Source organism: Scyliorhinus torazame, chromosome 13 (genome assembly GCF_047496885.1).
Source record: "Scyliorhinus torazame isolate Kashiwa2021f chromosome 13, sScyTor2.1, whole genome shotgun sequence".
In the NCBI taxonomy this organism is placed as follows: domain Eukaryota; kingdom Metazoa; phylum Chordata; class Chondrichthyes; order Carcharhiniformes; family Scyliorhinidae; genus Scyliorhinus; species Scyliorhinus torazame.
This window is the reverse complement of record NC_092719.1, coordinates 183709048-183729734: the sequence shown is the minus strand read 5'-3', so window position 1 is coordinate 183729734 and position 20687 is coordinate 183709048. Positions and strand designations below refer to the sequence as shown.

The 20687-nt window shown below is 40.2% G+C and overlaps 1 protein-coding gene across 1 annotated transcript in view; it reads right to left on the bottom strand.

Annotated features, from left to right (window-relative positions):
- The window catches only part of nup210 (nucleoporin 210), a 154711-nt gene that overhangs the window by 64322 nt on the left and 69702 nt on the right, over positions 1-20687 (bottom strand). The window contains exons 15-25 of the mRNA XM_072472543.1: positions 16847-17068; positions 15080-15253; positions 14542-14734; positions 14350-14456; positions 14070-14174; positions 13867-13968; positions 11003-11131; positions 8846-8973; positions 8533-8668; positions 8266-8328; positions 7427-7606 (exon numbers count right to left, since the gene is read on the bottom strand). Of these exons, the coding sequence (XP_072328644.1) occupies positions 7427-7606; positions 8266-8328; positions 8533-8668; positions 8846-8973; positions 11003-11131; positions 13867-13968; positions 14070-14174; positions 14350-14456; positions 14542-14734; positions 15080-15253; positions 16847-17068 (1539 nt within the window). The remainder of the gene's footprint in view (positions 1-7426; positions 7607-8265; positions 8329-8532; positions 8669-8845; positions 8974-11002; positions 11132-13866; positions 13969-14069; positions 14175-14349; positions 14457-14541; positions 14735-15079; positions 15254-16846; positions 17069-20687) is intronic.

Sequence of the window (20687 nt, the reverse complement as noted above, 5' to 3'; positions counted from 1 at the left end):
GGTTTCCTCCGGGTTTCCGGTTTCCTCCCACAGTCCAAAGATGTGCAGGTTAGGTGGATTGGCCATGCTAAATTGCCCTTATTGTCCAAAAAGATTAGATGGGGTTATTGGGTTACAGGCATAGGGTGGAAGTGAGGGTTAAGTGGGTCGGTGCAGACTCGATGGGCCGAATGGCCTCCTTCTGCACTGCATGTTGTATGTACATTACTATTCTCGATAAGAGCCTTTTCTTGGTGGGGTAAAAGGAGAAACTGGTCTTGTCGGTCTGATTTATGATCCTATCTATTTTATTATCTGACTACAGTGAAATGGTAGCCAGATTTAGATGAACTGTTTAATGTAATCCTAATAGGAATCCTAGTCCTAGAATAAATCCCTAAATTAGGAAAGATGCTGGTGCTCGATTATTCTACTGGGGTTGGGAAAGTATCACTAAATTAAAGGGGCATCTTGCTTCCAATTAAACTGGGTTTTCCAGCAGTCATTGTGGTAATGCACCAATGCTGGAACACAGATAGCAAACGCCAGTATTGGGTGGACTCCTGAACGGTTTACAGATGGCAGAATAAATGCAACATCACAGTAAGATGTATCTTACCTGTGTACCTTTGTTAAATGGGTTTTACCGCCAATAGATAAGGGCAGAAGTGTACATTAAGTAGGTTTTAATAAAAATTGTTTACATTTGTACAACATCTTTCATAAGACACCGCTAAGTGCTTACAGACAGTTAGTTCTTTTAAAATGCATAGAACATAGAACAATACAGCGCAGTACAGGCCCTTCGGCCCACGATGTTGCACCGAAACAAAAGCCATCTAACCTACACTATACCATTATCATCCATATGTTTATCCAATAAACTTTTAAATGCCCTCAATGTTGGCGAGTTCACTACTGTAGCAGGTAGGGCATTCCACGGCCTCACTACTCTTTGCGTAAAGAACCTACCTCTGACCTCTGTCCTATATCTATTACCCCTCAGTTTAAAGTTATGTCCCCTCGTGCCAGCCATTTCCATCCGCGGGAGAAGGCTCTCACTGTCCACCCTATCCAACCCCCTGATCATTTTGTAAGTCTCCTCTTAACCTTCTTCTCTCCAACAAAAACAACCTCAAGTCCATCAGCCTTTCCTCATAAGATTTTCCCTCCATACCAGGCAACATCCTGGTAAATCTCCTCTGCACCCGCTCCAAAGCCTCCACGTCCTTCCTATAATGCGGTGACCAGAACTGTACGCAATACTCCAAATGCGGCCGTACCAGAGTTCTGTACAGCTGCAACATGACCTCATGACTCCGGAACTCAATCCCTCTACCAATAAAGGCCAACACTCCATAGGCCTTCTTCACCACCCTATCAACCTGGGTGGCAACTTTCAGGGATCTATGTACATGGACACCTAGATCCCTCTGCTCATCCACACTTCCAAGAACTTTACCATTAGCCAAATATTCCGCATTCCTGTTATTCCTTCCAAAGTGAATCACCTCACACTTCTCTACATTAAACTCCATTTGCCACCTCTCAGCCCAGCTCTGCAGCTTATCTATATCCCTCTGTAACCTGCTACATCCTTCCACACTATCGACAACACCACCGACTTTAGTATCGTCTGCAAATTTACTCACCCACCCTTCTGCGCCTTCCTCTAGGTCATTGATAAAAATGACAAACAGCAACGGCCCCAGAACAGATCCTTGTGGTACTCCACTTGTGACTGAACTCCATTCTGAACATTTCCCATCAACCACCACCCTCTGTCTTCTTTCAGCTAGCCAATTTCTGATCCACATCTCTAAATCACCCTCAATCCCCAGCCTCCGTATTTTCTGCAATAGCCTACCATGGGGAACCTTATCAAACGCTTTGCTGAAATCCATATACACCACATCAACTGCTCTACCCTCGTCTACCTGTTCAGTCTCCTTCTCAAAGAACTCAATAAGGTTTGTGAGGCATGACCTACCCTTCACAAAGCCATGCTGACTATCCCTGATCATATTATTCCTATCTAGATGATTATAAATCTTGTCTCTTATAATCCCCTCCAAGACTTTACCCACTACAGACGTGAGGCTCACCGGTCTATAGTTGCCGGGGTTGTCTCTGCTCCCCTTTTTGAACAAAGGGACCACATTTGCTATCCTCCAGTCCTCTGGCACTATTCCTGTAGCCAATGATGACATAAAAATCAAAGCCAATGGTCCAGCAATCTCTTCCCTGGCCTCCCAGAGAATCCTAGGATAAATCCCATCAGGTCCCGGGGACTTATCTATTTTATGCAGTTTGTTTATATAACAAAGGGAACAGACAACTTCCATATACGATCAGTAATATGACAAATACATGTTAGCGAGAACACCGGTTGAACAATCAGCTTTCTCAAATAATGCTCAGATCTTTTGTAAACATCCAAGCACGAAGGCAAGGCCTTAATTTAACATATTGTACAAAAATCACCTCTGATATGCAGTACTCCCTCACTACTGCACTGCAAGCTTAGTCCTACAATGGGGCTTGAACTCGTAACCTCATCTCGCAGCAGCAATGTGCCATCATTTGAGAACTTGATAACTGCATCTAAAGCCAACACTATCAATAATGTCAATCCAACTGATTTAATAGTAAAGATAATCAGGTGGATGCTGTTGCAAATTAAATTAACAGTAAAAATTGGGAGTTCTAATGTTGCCCATTATTTTTAAACTTTAGAAGTTAAATAGTATCACGGAAACTTTACAGTGCTGACGGAGGCCATTCAGCCCATCGAGTCAGCACCAACCTTTGGAAAGAGTATCCTCGCTAGGCCCACGCCTCGATCCGACCCTATATATCCATGTGTCCCCGTAACCCAGTTACCCCACCTAAAGCTTTGGACACTAAGGGGTAATTTAGCATGGTGAATCCACCTAACCTGCACATCTTTGGGCCATGGGAGAAAACCTTGGATGAACCCTAAGCATTGTATATAAGTAATTGTATACAGAGTTGATCAGGTTCCACAATCAGGATGGATGCCTATTCACAAAATGGTCAGCTTATTTAACTACATTATTCTTGGGGTGAGAGTTGGGAAGGTGAAAGAAAGTAGTATATTACTCCATTTCATTTCAGAAACATCCCAGCAGTTTATGTTAAGGACAAGATGATCAGGCAGGATCTAAATCAAGAAAACAAGCCCTGGAGACATGTATAAAAATGTTGCAATTGCCAGTTAATGTTCCGTTTGGTGAATTTGCTCAGAACAGTTAAATGCAGAGGTTGAGGAAAGCCAAGCAGTCAACGTCCTGGTCAGATCTTCACTAGTAATAGTGAGGAAAGGATTAAAACAACAGGTAAAATGCCAGGTCTTAGATGGCAAGGAGGGTGCCCTTGACACAAGTGCTTCTATAAATTTACATAGAAAAAAGTTAATTTGAAACAAAAGACCACCAAGGTAGGATATTGTGAAGGATACAGTCAAGTTTTGAGTTGGCGGATTCATTTGGATGAGAGACTGAATGACAGCATATTAAAGTAGGGCCAGGACACAATTACTACGCATGAAGAGGAAGCAAAGTAACATGAAGGTAGGAGAATTGCCAATGCATCATGCACCTTGTCAAGCAGGGCAAAGAACTGCTGTCCTAAGTACTGTAATAAGAGATCCTGAAGTTTCAACAGTATACATACAAGAAGTCCAGACTGCAGAAAGTGCAGCAATGGATTTATTTAGAACAAAATTGTGCATAAAATAAAGCAATTATATTTAGCCCTGTTGAGATTATGTTTTTCCTGTTGCGTTCTTCCAAAGTACTGGGACTAAAGGTTGATATATTGCAGTAAAAGGATTCCAACTGTTCAGTACAAATAACCCTAAAGGTACACTGAAAGAAGTTGATCTTGGCCTCATTTTACTTTCAATTCAGGAAGCATAGGTGTGTACAGCACGGAATACAAGTGTAGCGGTCCCTAGCTGGCCACATTATTGCCCATAACAAGATGAGGGGAAATTTCTTCACTCAAGGAGTTGGGAATCTTTGGAATTTTCTCCCCCAGAAGGGATTAGCATCTCAGTTGATAACAGAGGTCAATAGATTTTTTGAAAATTTATGAAATTTATGAAATCATGGTAGAGCTGATTAGAGGTTTGGCCATGATCTTACAGACATGCTGTATGGCCTACTCCTACTTACATATTTATGCATCAGTTACAGAAACTGCCATGTAACTTCTGCACTATAAATTCTATGTTAATGTGTTTCCTTACTTGTTCTGTTATCGTTCCCCCTTTGTCTTATACCATTACCCTTCTTACCATTTACCACCTGTCTTCCACTCTCACACCTTCACTTTAGTTCTTTCCTCCTAGGCGAACCTTTCCCCCCCTTCTCTACATACTGAAAACCTGTTGGGTCTCTAAATCTTTCCGGTTCTCTTGAAAGGTTACCAAATTGAAAGGTTTACTCTATTTCCTTCCAGAGCTGCTGACTATGAGGTTTCTCTAGCATTTTCTGTTTAACTTTCAACATTTGCAATATGTTGATTTTGAAGGGGTTAGAAAGTGGGTGGACTATGATTTATTAAAACTTGGGGGAAAATTATGCGTTCACATGTTGAAGCCTGTGGTAAAAGTCCTGAAAACAGACAAATATAACCACATAGCTGATAATGTAATAACACTGTGAATTGCATCAATTATTTTTAGCCAGTGTATCTTTACCAAAGAGCTAGAATCATGTTTTGTAAATGGCTCCATTAACTGGCATAATGAATCATGTTCTTCCAGAGGCCAACACAAATTGGTAAAGGTATATCTGCTTCATGACCAACAAAAAGAATAGAAACTATCAGCAGGCCCTACAATGCAAATGCTTAGATAATCAGAAAGGAGAGTATTCCTAATATGGATAATGGAGATTCATTGCAGTCAAATGCATAAGAAACCACATGGTCTAATTTATGTTTCAATGGTACAAAGCTTTGACAAATCACAAAATCAGGAGGGAATTATAAATCATGACAAGTGTAATGGGAATTACACTCCACTGAATTGTTAAATATATACTTAGTCTATATGACACTTATTTTAACATGTTAACTGAAATTGATGCACAAATTGTAGACTGGGTTGAAAAAGCAAATACCCAAGTGGAGTGCCAAAAAGGCATTCGCCAAGAGCCATATGAAAAGTTAATTAACCTCAAAGCTGTAGGAATCTGGAAAATTGTCCGCAGCATAGTAAACTACAGAAACTTCAGGCAGGAATCAAGGAATTCCAAGGTGCGGGGCGTTAGGGAATATGATACCCCATGGCTCATCAATGAAAGTACTGCTGATTCTAAATTATATTAATGACAAATTCAAAAACCCAATGTAAATGAGTCAAATTTACAGTTGAGAATTAAGTGAGGGACAATGGAATCTAAAATGTGCTCATAAAATATGGCATGACTATGGTAAATAAGTATGTGGGCAGACAAATGGCAAATGCAATTGTACAGAAAGAAAAATGGATGATGGGCATTCAATAAATGAAGCTGAAATCACCAAGAATTATGTTGAAAAGTACCTCAGGGTCATGAATATGATATTCTGCATGTTCAACTCATGTTCATATCAAATTAATAGAATAAGCCAGAAGAGCTTTTCATTGAACAATACAGTGATACATGTTAAGAACTGTCCATTTCTGGCTGCTGAGAAACAGGGAAGGTGTTTGACAATCGATGCAGTGCAGAGAATAGCTATATGGCTGATATCTAATGTATAAGATTGTAATTGAGAAGAAAGATTGGAGGAATTTTATCTTCGTAAGGCAACATTCATGACATGGTTCCGAAGAATACAAGAAAGAATAATATAAAGGGGGCACTGTTTCAAATGAAAAGTAAACTTCAGACTGATATTAGAAAACGTTTCTTCATGTAAATGTTGTCTCAGTGACAGAGGACCATAGACTGCTCTCCCCTTTGAGAACTGGCTGGTGGTAATTTAACCCGAGGGTCACCACATCTCAGGCGAGAGGTAAGGTGGAGTAGGCGGGCCTTCATGAATAACCTCAGCCGCTACGGGAATTGAACCCGCACTGTTGGCATTGCTGCACCTCAAGAAACAGCCATCCAGCTAACTGCGCTGACAGTAAGCAACACATGGAATGGACTTCAAGGTAGAATAGTGGAAGTGAAAATCATTGAACAAACAAGCAGATGCTGAAATATCAGAACATTAATGTCTTTGTGGATAAATGAAGGATGGCCTGATGGCTACTCTTATTGATAATTTCCTGTGATATAATCATGAACTGTTTTGAGCAGAAAGTTAATACTTGTTTCGGAGGAGACGCAGACCGAGGCGCTGAAGCGCAAGTGGGAGGAGGAGCTGGGAGGAGAGTTAGAGGATGGTCTATGGGCGGGCGCGTTGAGTAGAGTCAACGCATCTGCAACATGTGCCATGCTCAGCCTGATACAATTCAAGGTCGGTCATCGGGCTCACATGACAGTGGCATGGATGAGCAGATTCTTTGGGGTGGAAGACCAGTGTGCAAAATGTGCGGGAGGACCAGCGAACCATGTCCACATGTTATGGACATGTCCGAAGCTTAGGGGATTTTGGCAGGGGTTTGCAGATGTCATGCCCACAGTGTTAAAAACAAGGGTGGCACGGAGTCCAGAGGTGGCGATTTTTGGGGTGTCGGAAGATCCGGGAATCCAGAAGGAGGAAGAGGCAGACATTATTGCCTTTGCTTCCCTGGTAGCCCGGAGACGATACTATTAGCTTGGAGGGACTCAAAGCCCCCGAAGTCGGAGACCTGGCTATCGGACATGGCTAGCTTTCTCTGTTTGGAGAAAATTAAGTTCGCCTTGAGAGGGTCACTGTTAGGATTCGCCTGGAGGTGGCAACCGTTCGTCGACGTCTTTGTGGAAAATTAATAGTCAGCAGAAGGGGGTGGGGGTTAGTTTAGCTTAGAGTAGGGGGTTAATAAAGGTGGGACCTGTAAGGAAGGGAGACGGCTTTTGCACTATGTTTATAGTTTCATGTACATTGTTTATTTTGTTGTTGTTACAATACCAAAAATACCACAATAAAATGTTTATTAAAAAAAAAAGTTAATACTTGTTTTGAATAATGACAAAATATAGAAGTTATTTCATGGCTATTATTACAAGTGAACAGATTAAAATTAAACTCATAACATTAAGGGTAACCCAACTGTTTGTTCAGTTCGGGAAACTACAGCCTCAGTAAACATTTCTGAATTAACATGCTATAATTTGGTGCATAGATTTTACATAGATTCTCTCGTGTACCTTGGAGTAAAAGACAACTCAAATGCAAATACTGTTCTGTTTAGCAAATATTTTCCTTGCAGGCCTATAAAAACTCTTAAAATTTAAGTAAAAAGACTTCAAGGCACAGCAGATTTCGATTTCCCATCTCGTACCTGAGAGATCACCACTACTTTGCCACTTTCAGCGTCAACTGCTTGAACAACACCAGTCACTTTGCCGTTCCCAATTGCAAGTCCTTTTACATGCCCAATGTTATTTACTGTTGCGAGGTTTTCATCATTTATAGAAAACAGGATGTTGGACTGTGGCTGTGGACCTCCTTCAGAAGTAATCTGTAACATAGTGATGGATTAAAATTAGCATCTTAAAGTATCCACATTTCGAATTTAAAATTATTTTAACGTTTAACATTTTGGACCTCAAACTAAAGTAAAAATACCCGACAGGTTTTTGTTCTCAGGCCAAGGATACAGTTAAAAAAAAAATCTCTGGGAGTAATAGTAACCAGAGCTGTTTTCTCACCTTGATAATTTGAAGTTTCATAGCACAAGAATGACATTAAGATGCTGGAAAGAGGTATTTTCTACTGCTATGTAATATTTGCAATGAGCTTATGAAAATCTTTTGAAATCACCTTTGGTTGCCACTTTTAACAATAGATTAATCAATACTAAAATTAATATTCTTTAATCCAAAACAAGAAAAATGAGGCATCATATTTTGATACTGTACTGTGAACATCCAAAGATGTGCAGGTTAAGTAGATTGGTAATAATCAATGCACAGGGTTGCAGGGATAGGGCGAGGGGGCCAGGCCTGGGTAGCGTGCTCTTTCAGAGGCCGACGCAGACTCCTTGAGACAAATGGCCTCCTTCTGCACTGTAGGAATTCTACAGATAAGAGTTGAGTTTGGGGATCCAAATTTACTATCTTTCAATAGATCTTCGACATTTAGGCTGTTAGGAACAATCACATCCTGGACACCATGTACCTGCATCATTGCCCCCACAATGAGTGTTACTTTTCTTGGGATCAATCGGAAGGGATGAAATACCTACAGAACAGAAAGAAATTGATTTAAGATTCAAATTACATTGATTCTAAGACTGGGATGACACCAGAAATCCTTTCCTCATTTTTAACATTTACAACATCAGCTTTTGCTGACTGCGCCACAATTTTCTGTGCCTTTTAACAACATAGATAACTGGGCATTTTGAATTATTTGTTTTACTGGAGGAGATAAGGTCAAACTCACTTCTACTTGCTGAGGTGCAGAACTTAGCTTTTTGCCATCTTTGCTCGTTACAGTTGCTGTCAAACTGGTCTGACCTATTGCTTTACCCTGAACTGTGAAGCTTGCGGTGTAATCATCAAGGATTTCATCAAGTGGCCTAAAAGAGGAAATATATGTTCAAGAAACAAGGGATGACAAATTAAGCATTTAAATGGCGAAGAATGAAAAACATCTTAGCACACCAACAGTGACATCAGTAGAGCCCTGAATCTAATCTAAGGTTAAAGGGATTGAGTTAGGCATTCTTGCAAAACTGTAAAAAAAAGTTACTTACGCTAAAGAGAGTATTTGAGAGGCTGCTTTCAACTTTAAATTCATGAATTGGAAGTATTTAGAAAAGAAAGGCTTTTTAGAATAGTCCAGCACTCGCACATAGGCCTTAACTGTGTTACCAATCTCCACCTGAGGAAGAAAAAATAGATATGAAAATACATTACATTAAAGATTTAGATAATTTAAGTTACACATGCCATTAGAAGTGATGGTTTTTCCTGGTGACTTTTTGCACAAGCCTATCAGACGGTGTGCTCAATACTATTAATTTTATCTCTCAATTTCTGATTCCTAGGATTCTCTCTTTGTTCTCAAGAACAATAATATTCTTTTTTTTTTAATTTTAGAGTACACAATTCATTTTTTCTAATTAAGGGGCAATTTAGCGTGGCCAATCCACCTACCCTGCACATCTTTGGGTTGTGGGGGAGAAAACCACGCAAACACGGGGAGAACATGCGAACTCGGCGCCGTGAGGCAGCAGTTCTAACCACTGCGCCGTGCTGCACAAGAACAATAATATTCTTGATCACAAAGGCGCAGACTACTCGAGGAGAGAGAAGAAAAATACTGTGGCTGCTAGAAACTGAAATAAATACAGAAAATGGTGGAAATGCTCAGCAGACCGGTCAGCATTTATGGAGCGAGAAATGGAGTTAACGTTTCAGACTGATACCTTGTGAAACTTAATTATCTTAAATGTTAACTCAGTTTTTCTCTCCTTCGCCAGATGCTGCCAAGCCTGCTGAGCAGTTTCAGCATTTTCTGTTTTTGAGGCCTGACGAATAACTTATGCAGCAATATAACCTCCTTTAATTTATACTTTCTCTCTCTCTGCCAATAAAGCCTAGATTTGCTGCTCCCATTGCAGCATAGCAATTGGGTTAACTTTCATAGTTAGAACAAGCCCTTTTATCTCTTTGCTCAACAGCCTGTTACACTTCACACAAATGCTTTTTTTATGGCTTTTTGCTCTCTGCTAACTAATTGCAAACTTTGTTTTTTTTGTTTGAAAAACTCATCAGCACAGTTTTGACAGCAAGAGGGTGAAAGGGAGCACTAAGTGTGCTTAGATCAGCCAGAGGACTGTGCTTTTAAAAAGGTGTTAAATCCTATAGAGATAAATGCAACTCTTATGAAGTTTGTAAATGTAGTCCGAATATCTCCAGTTTAATTCTGCAAAACATATTCAGACAATAAATTTAAAAATGATCACACAGGAGACCATTTGGTTAATTGCTACCTCTACTGCTGGAGCAATCCATGAACCTTACTATATCCATTAATCTTACTGTAACAGCAACAGGCTGTACAGCATCTGCAGGGAGAGAAATAGTTAACATCGCTGACCTTGCCGATTCTATTTCAAGACCCATCTTTTGTTTCTTTTCCTGTTCCATTACAATCTCTATTTGCCTTGCACCGTCATCTTTCCTACCTTCCACACTATGAGGCCTTCCCTTTTAATCCTCCATCCACCTCCTTTCCCTGCCTTTGCACTTACTTAAAACCTGCTACATCGCCAACTTTTTCTCATGACCCGAGTATTTCCAAAATTTTGTTTCTAATTTCTAGCATCTGGAATATTACTTTTGCATTAATCCTACAGCCCTGCTCCTGCCCCCTAAATCTTCGATGTTCCTCAATTTTAAGTATGAATCTAATTTTCCCTTAAAAGATGCAATCGATCCTGTCTCAGCTATTCGCTGCGGTAAAACATTTCATGCTCAAATAGGACATTATATAAAGAAATTTATTCTGATGGCTTTCCTCACCTGCTGTCTAACCTATTACTGCCTCCACAGGCAGATAAAAGTTTGTTTCTGAACTGACTATCAAAATCTTTGAAAATTCACAATTGTCTATAAAATTTCCAATGGAGTTCATCTTTATGTGTTTCTTCTCATAACTATAGTTGCTCTTGTTGAATCTAAACTTTATAGACTCTGTGGCTTTAATGATGCGGCTTTTTTCTTACCCAAGTTTTTACCCTGATTGTGTTCTATTATCATGTAGGAATTGAAGTTTACTTCTTTGCTTTTATGTTTAATATCTTCATTTTTAAAAACTATGTGTGTGATTGATCTTTTTATGGTTTGTCTATCTGTGCTTTCAGGAGAAATAGAAACCACAATTAAGCCAATGATGTTCAACCAACCTTATCCACAACTCGTACGTACAACTCCAATATATCCGACACGTGTACTTCAGCTCTAGCAGGTCCCAAAAAAGCAAGGCACAAATCATGGACTAAAACCGTTAAAATTCCTGGATGCATTGGGTGCACCTACATAATACAGAAAAATAAAATGGTTTGTGGATTGTATAATTTTAGAAACTCACATTAGCCTGAATCATTGGCATGATTCCACCATATGGAGGCCTATATTGTCAATTTTGCCAGAATATGTGGGATTAGTGAGAAGTCACTCTACTTGCATGGGCCCAGTCACAAGGGGAATAGCTCCAGTGCCTCCCCACATTTGGAGACCACAAAATGTGGTGTTGGTGGTCAAGTTGGTAGGGGCAAGAAAGAAGATATTTCTTCCTTTCCTGTATGTCCTGCCTGTATGGTCAGCAATCCTGTACCACGGAGACACCTCCGAATTGTGTCTCAACATTTTCAGGGTTCAAGCCACGGGGTTGGCATAGAGTTCCCTCCACCACCGTAACAAACCCAATTTGACACACTTATCTCCCCAACACACACTAGATTTTAAGCCTGAAGTAATTCTCAGCATAGAGTGCCCCCTGTTCTCAACACCTTTACCTCAAGTCTGTGATCATACTTAAGAACAGGAGGCTTTGTTCCCAAACAAAGCCACAGGAAGCTTCAGCCCCATCTGGGACTCAGCCAATCTCTTGTCTAGATTTTGACCATGACACCTAGATATTGTCAATGTGAAATAAGTGCTTCAAATTAAAATAATTTTAGGCCAAAAACAAAATTGTAGTTTTCATTACCTGGGAATGAACAATAAGAATGTAACTAAATGGATTCACAGTAAGACATAAATAAACCATTGGAACTTTATTTGGGCACAGATAGAAATCCAGCTGAATGGGTGCTTTGCACGCTGTGCAGAAGGGCATTCCAGGAGCAGCACCTGGCCAAAAATGGAGTGTGACCTCATGAACCTACAACACAGGATTACTTGCATGCCAACCAGAAGCAGTGTGCAATAGACAAGAGCTTTCTGATTCCACATGCAAAGCATCTCAGGTCCAAGCTCTGCAGTCCTGCCATGTCCAGTTGTGAATGGTGTAAACAATTTAACTAATTGGAGGAGGCTCCACAAATATCTCCACCTCAATGATGGGGGAGCACCCCACCTAGGCCCATTCCCCTGCCATATCCCCATAACCTCAGCTAACCTGTACATCTTTGAACGCGATGGGGCAATTTAGCATGACCAATTCATCTAACCTGCACATCTTTGGCCTGTGGGAGGACTTTGGACTGTGGGAGGAAATCAGGAGTACCCGGAGAAAATCCACACAGACACTGGGAGAACGCGCAAATTCCACACATTCACCCAAAGCTGGAATTGAACCCGGTCCCTGGTACTGTGACAGCACCAGAGCTAACCATTGTGCTGCCCATCCACCACTATAAATGTTCATTCCCTCACCAGCAATGTAGAGTAACAGCAGTGTGTATCATCTACATGATTTACTGCAGCTACTCACCAAGGCTCCTTCAACAGCACTTTCCAAACCCACCAACTTTGCCACCTAGAAGGACAAGGGAACCCCCCAGTCTGCAAGTTCCCTTCCAAGCTACAGGCCATTCTGAATTGGAACGCTGCCATTCCTTCACTGTCACTGGATCAACATCTTGGAATCCCCAGCAGCACCATGGGTGAAGGTGGCTCACTACCCTTTTTTCATGGGAAATAAATACTTGTCTAGCCAGTGACACCCACATCCAGCGAAAGAATTAAAAAACAAAACAAATATCCACAGATGTTGTAATGATGTGAAACAATTTCCTCAGCCCAATTTCCAAATAAATTTGGAAATATTACAGAATATTGCCATTCTGCAATATCTCTTTTGCAATGATGAGTTCATAAGTTTTAATTTTGCTTAGCTTCATGGTGCTTGGTCATGTGTGTGATGCTGATTAGTGATCTGACAACATTTAACAGGTCTATAGAGCTATACAAATCCAGACCTCTTTTCAGTAGTTACATTTTGCAGTTTGCTTGAAATCAAATCCAGGCTTGCAGACTTAAGTGCAGCTCAGCTAGCACCTCATCACTCAGGAACAAAAAATGTGTTAAATTCAGAGACTTGCTGGCTGAACCATGTGCCTCAGCACCTGAGCTAAGTTACTGGATGCCTTGGTGGTCAAGAAGAGTGGCAAGTAAAAATGTAGGCAGTGTTTAAAAGTCTATTTTTTATTCATTCATGGGATGTGGGCCTTGAACTGGTTGGCTTGCTAGGCTATTTCAGATGGCTGTGGATTTGGAGTTACATGTAGGCCTGATCAGGTAAGGATAGATTTCCTTCCCTGAAGGATATTAGTGAACCAGATGGTTTTTTAAAAAAAAAATGTCCGTTAACAATGGTTTCTTGGTCACATGCCAGATTTTCATTGAATTCTAATTTCACCATCTGCCGTGGTGAGATTTGAATCCCACTCTCCAAGGCATTTACCCTGGATTACTAGACCGGTGATATTACTGGTTCACTTTTAGTGTAAGACATGAAAAGGAGATATTACTTGGCTTTTAAAAAACCTCTTTAAACTAGGTTTTTGCATGAGATTTATAATTATCAGAATGACATCATTGAAAAAATACTGCCCAAGAACTTTTGGTTCATAGCCAACTCAATAATGTTCTTAAATTAATCATCCAAACTTGCAAAAGTTTTTATCTAACTTCGACGACTGCGTTCCATCTATTCGATGCTTTTAGACTACTGGGCAGATTAATTCAATGGAATCGAAGAGCCAAGAATATACAGGAACTTCCAACTTCCCCCACAGTATGATGCAGATAATGGTTCACTTACCTGAGCAATGGCCTGGGCCTCCTGATAGTTGACCCTTGCTAGATTTGTTGCACTTGTATTAATGAAGAAGTATCCTGATCCTTCCTGGAGTGAAAGCTCTGCCTTTTAGACAAAAAGATTTAAAACTCTTAGTTGTCATAAAAATTGATTGCAAAACATATCTGATTTGACCACGTATCCCAAAATAAGTAACATATTTTCACCTTAACATTAGGATGGTTGTAAATGGTGATATTATCCGGGATGACTTTAACATCTTCCACGAGCAACAGTTCAATTGTAGCAGATACAGGTATCAATGGATCATACTGTTAGAGGAATATCAAAAGAATTAGAATACTCATTATCCATTTTAAATTGCATTATCCAGTCAGAAGTTAAAACTATCACAATATATTTAAACCATTTAAAAAGAACCATAATTGAACAAATTCAGGTACCCAAGACTGCACCAATTCTTTTTACTTTAACTAGGTGACATACCCTAGTTTTAACTTTAGCTGCATTAAGGTGCTCCTGCTGATAGCCTGTTGCAATTGCTGTGATGGAAGTAGCCCCTGATTCATGATGAACCAGCACAGTCTGCAAACCTAATTTAAAAAAAACAGTTCAAATAAGCAAACTGTCCAACTTTTTGCAATACATAAACCAACTAATTTTTAAACATGTTAATACCATGTTGCTTCTTTTGCCCATTTCCGTGATCTTTTTCATTCATTTGCATTGGCATACTGAGCTCGATGCTGGCGAGGGAAAGTTTTGATGATTCCCAGATAATACTAAGGGAAGAAAAGTTGTCAAATCTACGTCCTTGCTGGTCATATGCTTCCAAGTCAAGGACTGGGTTACGATAGTTTGACACAGGAACCTAGAAGAGAAGCAGTACCATTAAAAGAAGAAATAAATAAAAGAATCCCAGTTCTGTAAATATCAAACACAAAATGCAACTGTATATAAAATTGAAAATGCAAATAGAAATATTTTTAAAATATATATATTTTGAGTAATTTTCTTTTTAGACAAATGAAAATTATTGAAGATCCTATATCAAAATAACAAAATGCCAATGAAGAGAAATTGACTTGACATATTTGAAGCAATTGCGTAAATAAAGTGTAATCTGACACGATTCCTTATTTCTAAAATTGTTACAAAGAACTGTGTTAGGGCCTGTGATTTTTCAAATTTAGAACACATCCAAATGGAGGCTTACCACTTGTTTATTTTGTTGAAGCAAAGGACATGATAGGTCCAGTTGTGGATTCAGGTACACAGGAACCAATGTGAGCCTGGATGGAGGAGTGCAAATAAACTTGACAACAGCTGGTTCCACTGCTGGGGAGGTATTTTTCAAACTAGGCTTGTTCCCTACCGTCAAAGCCAAAACCTAATGAAGAAGAAAATACATAGTTTACAAAACAAACATCAATTAATGAACCCTTTGCTATGACAACATCCGAAAGTTCCACGCTGGGGTTAAAAAAAAACAGCCAATTAAACTCCACTCAGGAGGAAAACAATGTTTTCTTAATCAAGTACCAGAAAAATTATCAGAAATTACAGATATACTAGCTCCTCCCACATATCATGTCATTGTTGTTGTTTGCTGTTACACTTCAAAGAGAGCTGCAGTGTCTTTGAAGCATTTTCCTTTTCATCCCCGGAACACTGCCCATTTCAGTGTTGAGAAAACAGGACATGGCGTGGGTGAGACATTTTGGCCATCCGGACGATATGTCCAATCCATCATAGTTGATTTTTCTGGGGTTTTGCCTGAATGTTTGTGGAGCTAGCTTCAAAGAGGGCACTAGAGTTTGCATGATGATTTCCTGATGAATCCGGCGGACGCAGCAGAGACATTGCCGATGCAATTTCTCTTGTGTTCTTATGTGTTTGCTGACAGACAGTCCAGGACTCATTGTGTGGTGGTGATAAATGCTTTATACACTAGACATTCCCACCAAACAAGGCAATGTTACTTGCCATTTTATCAGTAGGAATGCTGTCCAGGTCTTGCTACATGTGGGCATGAACTGCTTTAGTTTGAGTTGTTCTGAATGGTACTAATCACAATGAAATCATCAGCACACATCCCCACATCAGATCTTATGATGCAAGAGGTTCATTGATGAATCAGTTGAAAATGATTGGGCCCAGGACACAACCCTCAGGAACGCTGCAGAAATTAACTAGGGCTGAGATGATTGATGTCCAATAACCACTGACACCAACCAGTGCAGAATTTTCTGTATACTCTCAAGGATTTCAATTTTTCTAGGACTCCTTGGTGCCATATTTAGTTAAATGCTGTATCGATGTCAATGGCAGTTACTCTCAAATCATCTCTGGAATTCAGCTCTTTTGTGTATGTTTGGACCAGGCTGTAATGAGATCAGGAATGGAGTAGCCCTAGTGAAACCAAAGTGAACACTAGTGAGCAGTTTATTGTTGAGTAAATTCCATTTGATAGCACTGTCAATGGTTCCTTCCACCACTTCATTGATGACTGAGAGTAGACTGATGGGGAAGTAATTGACCAAATTGGATTTGCCCTTTTTTCTGTCGTCAGGCCATACCTGCCAATTTTCTACATGATCAGGTTGATGCCAGCATTGCAGATGAACTGGAATATCGTGGTTAGAGGCATGACTAGCTCTGAAGCACAAGTCCAAAGTACTGCAGCAGTGATGTTGGCCAGGCCCATAATGCTGTGTTCAGAGCCTTCAGCTATTTCTTGATATCACATTGCGTTAATCGAATTGGCTAAAAACTGGCACTTGTAATGCTAGGGACCTCAAGAGGGAATCTGAGACAGATTATTTACTTGGCACTAGTGGCTGAAGACATCATTTACCATGCATAAAGAGTTGATATGGTCAACTGATGATGGCACTGTGTTGTAGCATGTATGCCAGGAAACTGCCATAAAGAAACTTAGTTCAGTAGTACAAGATATAGAGAAAAGGTCATTGTTTCTCACCTGTTCTCCTAATGCTGTACATGTAGCTCTCACCACATGCTTCGGTTGATTTCTAAATGCTGGGGAACTAATCACATGAAGAATAATACTTGCTTCATTTTCAGCTGTAAGATCTGTGAAGAATTTTGAGGGCTCCAAGACCCATGGTCTGGGTCCCCCCTCAAACAGCATATCCTTTGAGGATCCCAAAGTTACCAAAGCAACAGATACTGGATCGATAGCCTGAAATTTAAAAACATTATGGGTTCCCACTGCTTCAAGACTATGACATACATTGGGCTGGATTCTCCACCGTCGGGATGCTTCGTTTTGCCGGCAGCCCGGGGTTTCGAGATGGCATGGGGCTGCCCCACAATGGGAAACCCCATTGACCAGCCAGCGAAATGGAGCATCCCGCCGGCGTGCTGAACCAAAAATCTGGTGCGGCGGGACGGAGAATCCAGCCCATTATCTGCAAATTGGTAAAATACTTAAAAACTAAATTCCGACTCTGTAACTTCATTTTGTTTCATTTATTGAAGTAAAATTCAAAGTAAATATAGCAGAATAATTTCTAAACATGACACCAAAGATCAGTCCAAATTGAGGAGGAGGACTGGGCATTAATATGAAATATACTCATTATCACTCTGGAAGATGACAGTGTGTGGGAAATGACTTGACAATCACTTGTAAATGTTAGGACTTTGCGGTTTCAGAGGTTAATTTTTATGGGAAAGGGGAAAAACAATGCTTTGAATTTCAAGTTGCGCAATCATAGGAACAAAAGGAACTGGAGTAGGTTAGACAGACTCTCCAACCTGCTGTGCCATTTAATTATAATGTTTCCGTATCTCAGCCCATTCTTTTAATATACTGTTATTAATAAATGTCAAGTTTTAGCATTTTTACGCTTGTTCGGTGAATTCATAAAATGAGAAAGAGTTTCTATCTAATAAGGTTAGTGCTGAAACATAACAGAGTAATATTTCTCCTCATTCGCCTCACCAATTTCAGCAGGATAAGCAATGCATTGTCAAATTTTACCTGGCAAAATTTGCACCAAATTATCTCACAGCAGTTTTGCCAGTCAATCTTAGATCTTCTCAAAACTTTTCTGTGCCAACTCATTGTTGCATACTATCATATCTCTGAATTTTAAACAGTTGATTCTAATAAATAAGGATATTGCGGCAATTAATCCACATCCTTTCTCTCAATTTTCTTTGGGGTCCCAAGTTATTATTTTGCAACCATTGATCCGAAACACTTTCTTAAATTATGTTTATCAAAGTATGTGCATGTACGATCAATACCTCATTTCTCATTTGCTTTGACAGGAAGAGGTTTCAAGTATTTTTAATTTAGTATACAATTTATAGAACTGTATTAACACAGATCACTTCACCCGCTAGCCAACCTGTTCAATTGTGTTACATATTTCAACAATTTCAATACATTTATAATACCTAGAGAAAGCTGAAAATTTCATGAATTCGTAGCTTCAAATAAATCATTAATGTTCAGTAATCAAGAATAGATTTCTCTCAATGTAATGATGTATCCTTTTGCTTACAGAATAACAGTACCCACCCACAAGTCATTTTTTAAAAAAATCTGCGCAAGTTAAAGGTGAGCTAAAATCAAATACCTACGACAAATTCAACTAAATAACACACAAAGCAAACAAATGTTGGCCACGAAATCTATTTTTAAAAAATGTTTTAAAGTATTTTTTCCGTCTGATTGGACTTTACCTTTTTAATAAATTTAGAGCACCCAATTCATTTTCCAATTAAGGGGCAATTTAGGGTGGCCAATCCACCTAACCTGTACATCTTTGGGTTGTGGTGGTGAGACCCATGCAGACTCGGGGAGAATGGGCAAACTCCACACGGACAGTGGCCCGGGGCCAGGATTTGAACACGGGTCCTCAGTGCCGTAGTCCCAGTGCTAACCACTGCGCCACGTGTCGTCTCTATGACATCTATTTTTAATAGAACTTTCTCATTTGTGCTACAGGTGTTGGGTTAGAATCATGTGGGCAGCATTCCCATAGAATCATAGAACTTACAGTGCAGAAGGAGGCCATTCGGCCCATAGAGTCTGCACTGGCCTTTGGAAAGAGCACCCTACCCAAGCCCTCCACCCTATCGCACCTAACATTTCTTTAGATACTAAGGGCAATTTAGCATGGCAAACCTACCTAACCTGCACACCTTTGGACGCTTCCTTTTATTTTCAGAAAATGAAAACAGCAGCTGGCATTTGAAATGCTTAATATTACTACTTACAGTAGATGGCCAAACAACATCAAAGCCTGTACTATTGACTAATCAGTGTATTACAGCTGTGAAATTAAGAGGTCCACATGATAACCAAGGAGGAGTGATTCTTAAAAGCAATGGTATATCAGAAAGCAGAGTGAAAATTCTTCCCATTAACAATAACGATGCCATTCGAATGCAAATTGCCATCAAAGGAGACCCTAAAGTAGTGGTTCTCAAAGTTGTGTATCATGGCACACCTACGTACTATAAAAAATTTGAGGCACACCTATTTTCTTCAACAGAACTGCCCTCTCGCAAAAAACGTTTGTCTCTAAAATTTCTTAACACAATTAAACTTTACAGAGAAAGCCTCATCACCATTTGCACGTCAAATACAATATTGGAGCCGGTTTCTCCTTTTCTTAACTTTATTGCTTCCTTCCTCTTATCTCTATCTTCTTCCCTTACTGGGAACTTTTTTTTTTTTTTTTATTACTTCTCCCTTTCTTCTCTCATTTGTTTTCCCAACCTGTCTCTCTCTCTTCTCTCAGGCTTTTGGGCCCGTTTTGTGTTTTTGCACAGGCGCACGGGCCCATTGTCTTCAACTATATGGTTGGCATCTCCAATTCCCAAAGAACCTGGGATCTCCTCTGCATGCGTCAGCCAGGAAAGGGCTGTACACACGCATTTCAGAATGTTTTATGCCGGTACCGGTGGCACAATGATTAGCACTGCTGCCTTAAAGGGCCTGGGACTCTGGTTCAATTCTGGCCTGTGTGGGTGACTGTGTGGAGTTTTCACTTTCTCCCCATCTCTACGCAGGTTTCCTCCAGGTGCTCCCACGGTTTCCTCCCACAGTCCAAAGATGGGCAGTTAGGCAGATTGGCCATCATAAATTTCCCCTTAGCGTCCAAAAATGTGGAGATTAGGTGGGGTTAAGGGATAGGGCAGGGAAGTGGGCCTAGGTAGGGCACTCTGTCAGAGGGCTGGTGCGGACTTGATGGGCCCAATGGCCTCCTTCTGCAATGAATTCTATGGTTGTAAAATAATCTTAATTGTGCATGCACTGACCGGGAAAGGGCCACGAGTGCACTGATCTGACTTTTTACACGGGTCTAACCAATGTAAAAAATCCGAATCACACATGTGCAGCCAATTCCCAGCTGGCACATGCATGGAAGGCCCAAGGTTTATCGGGACTTGGGAGATGCCGACCACAGAGCTGAGAACAAAGATTAGATTTAGTTTATTTCGCTCATGTTTAATCATTTTGAATCTTATTTTGCATCACACTTGTGGAACCTTCATGGAACACCTGTGTTCCACAGCAGAGTGGCCGGAAACCTCTGCCCTAAAGCACCTCTCAGAGCTGCCCAGAATGATTTTGAAAGCATTCTTATGACAAGATGGGCTGGAAAGCTACTTGAAACTTTGCTGATTCTTAAAAATGAAGAAACCATAAATTTCTTCACCAACTTCAACCCGCACTGTGATCACCATCTCAAGCTAAGCAAGACTGTTCAGGAACTTGGTAGCCCGTTTATTGACAAACCAAGTTTCCAATTATATATCCACACAAAGACTGCCTTTTT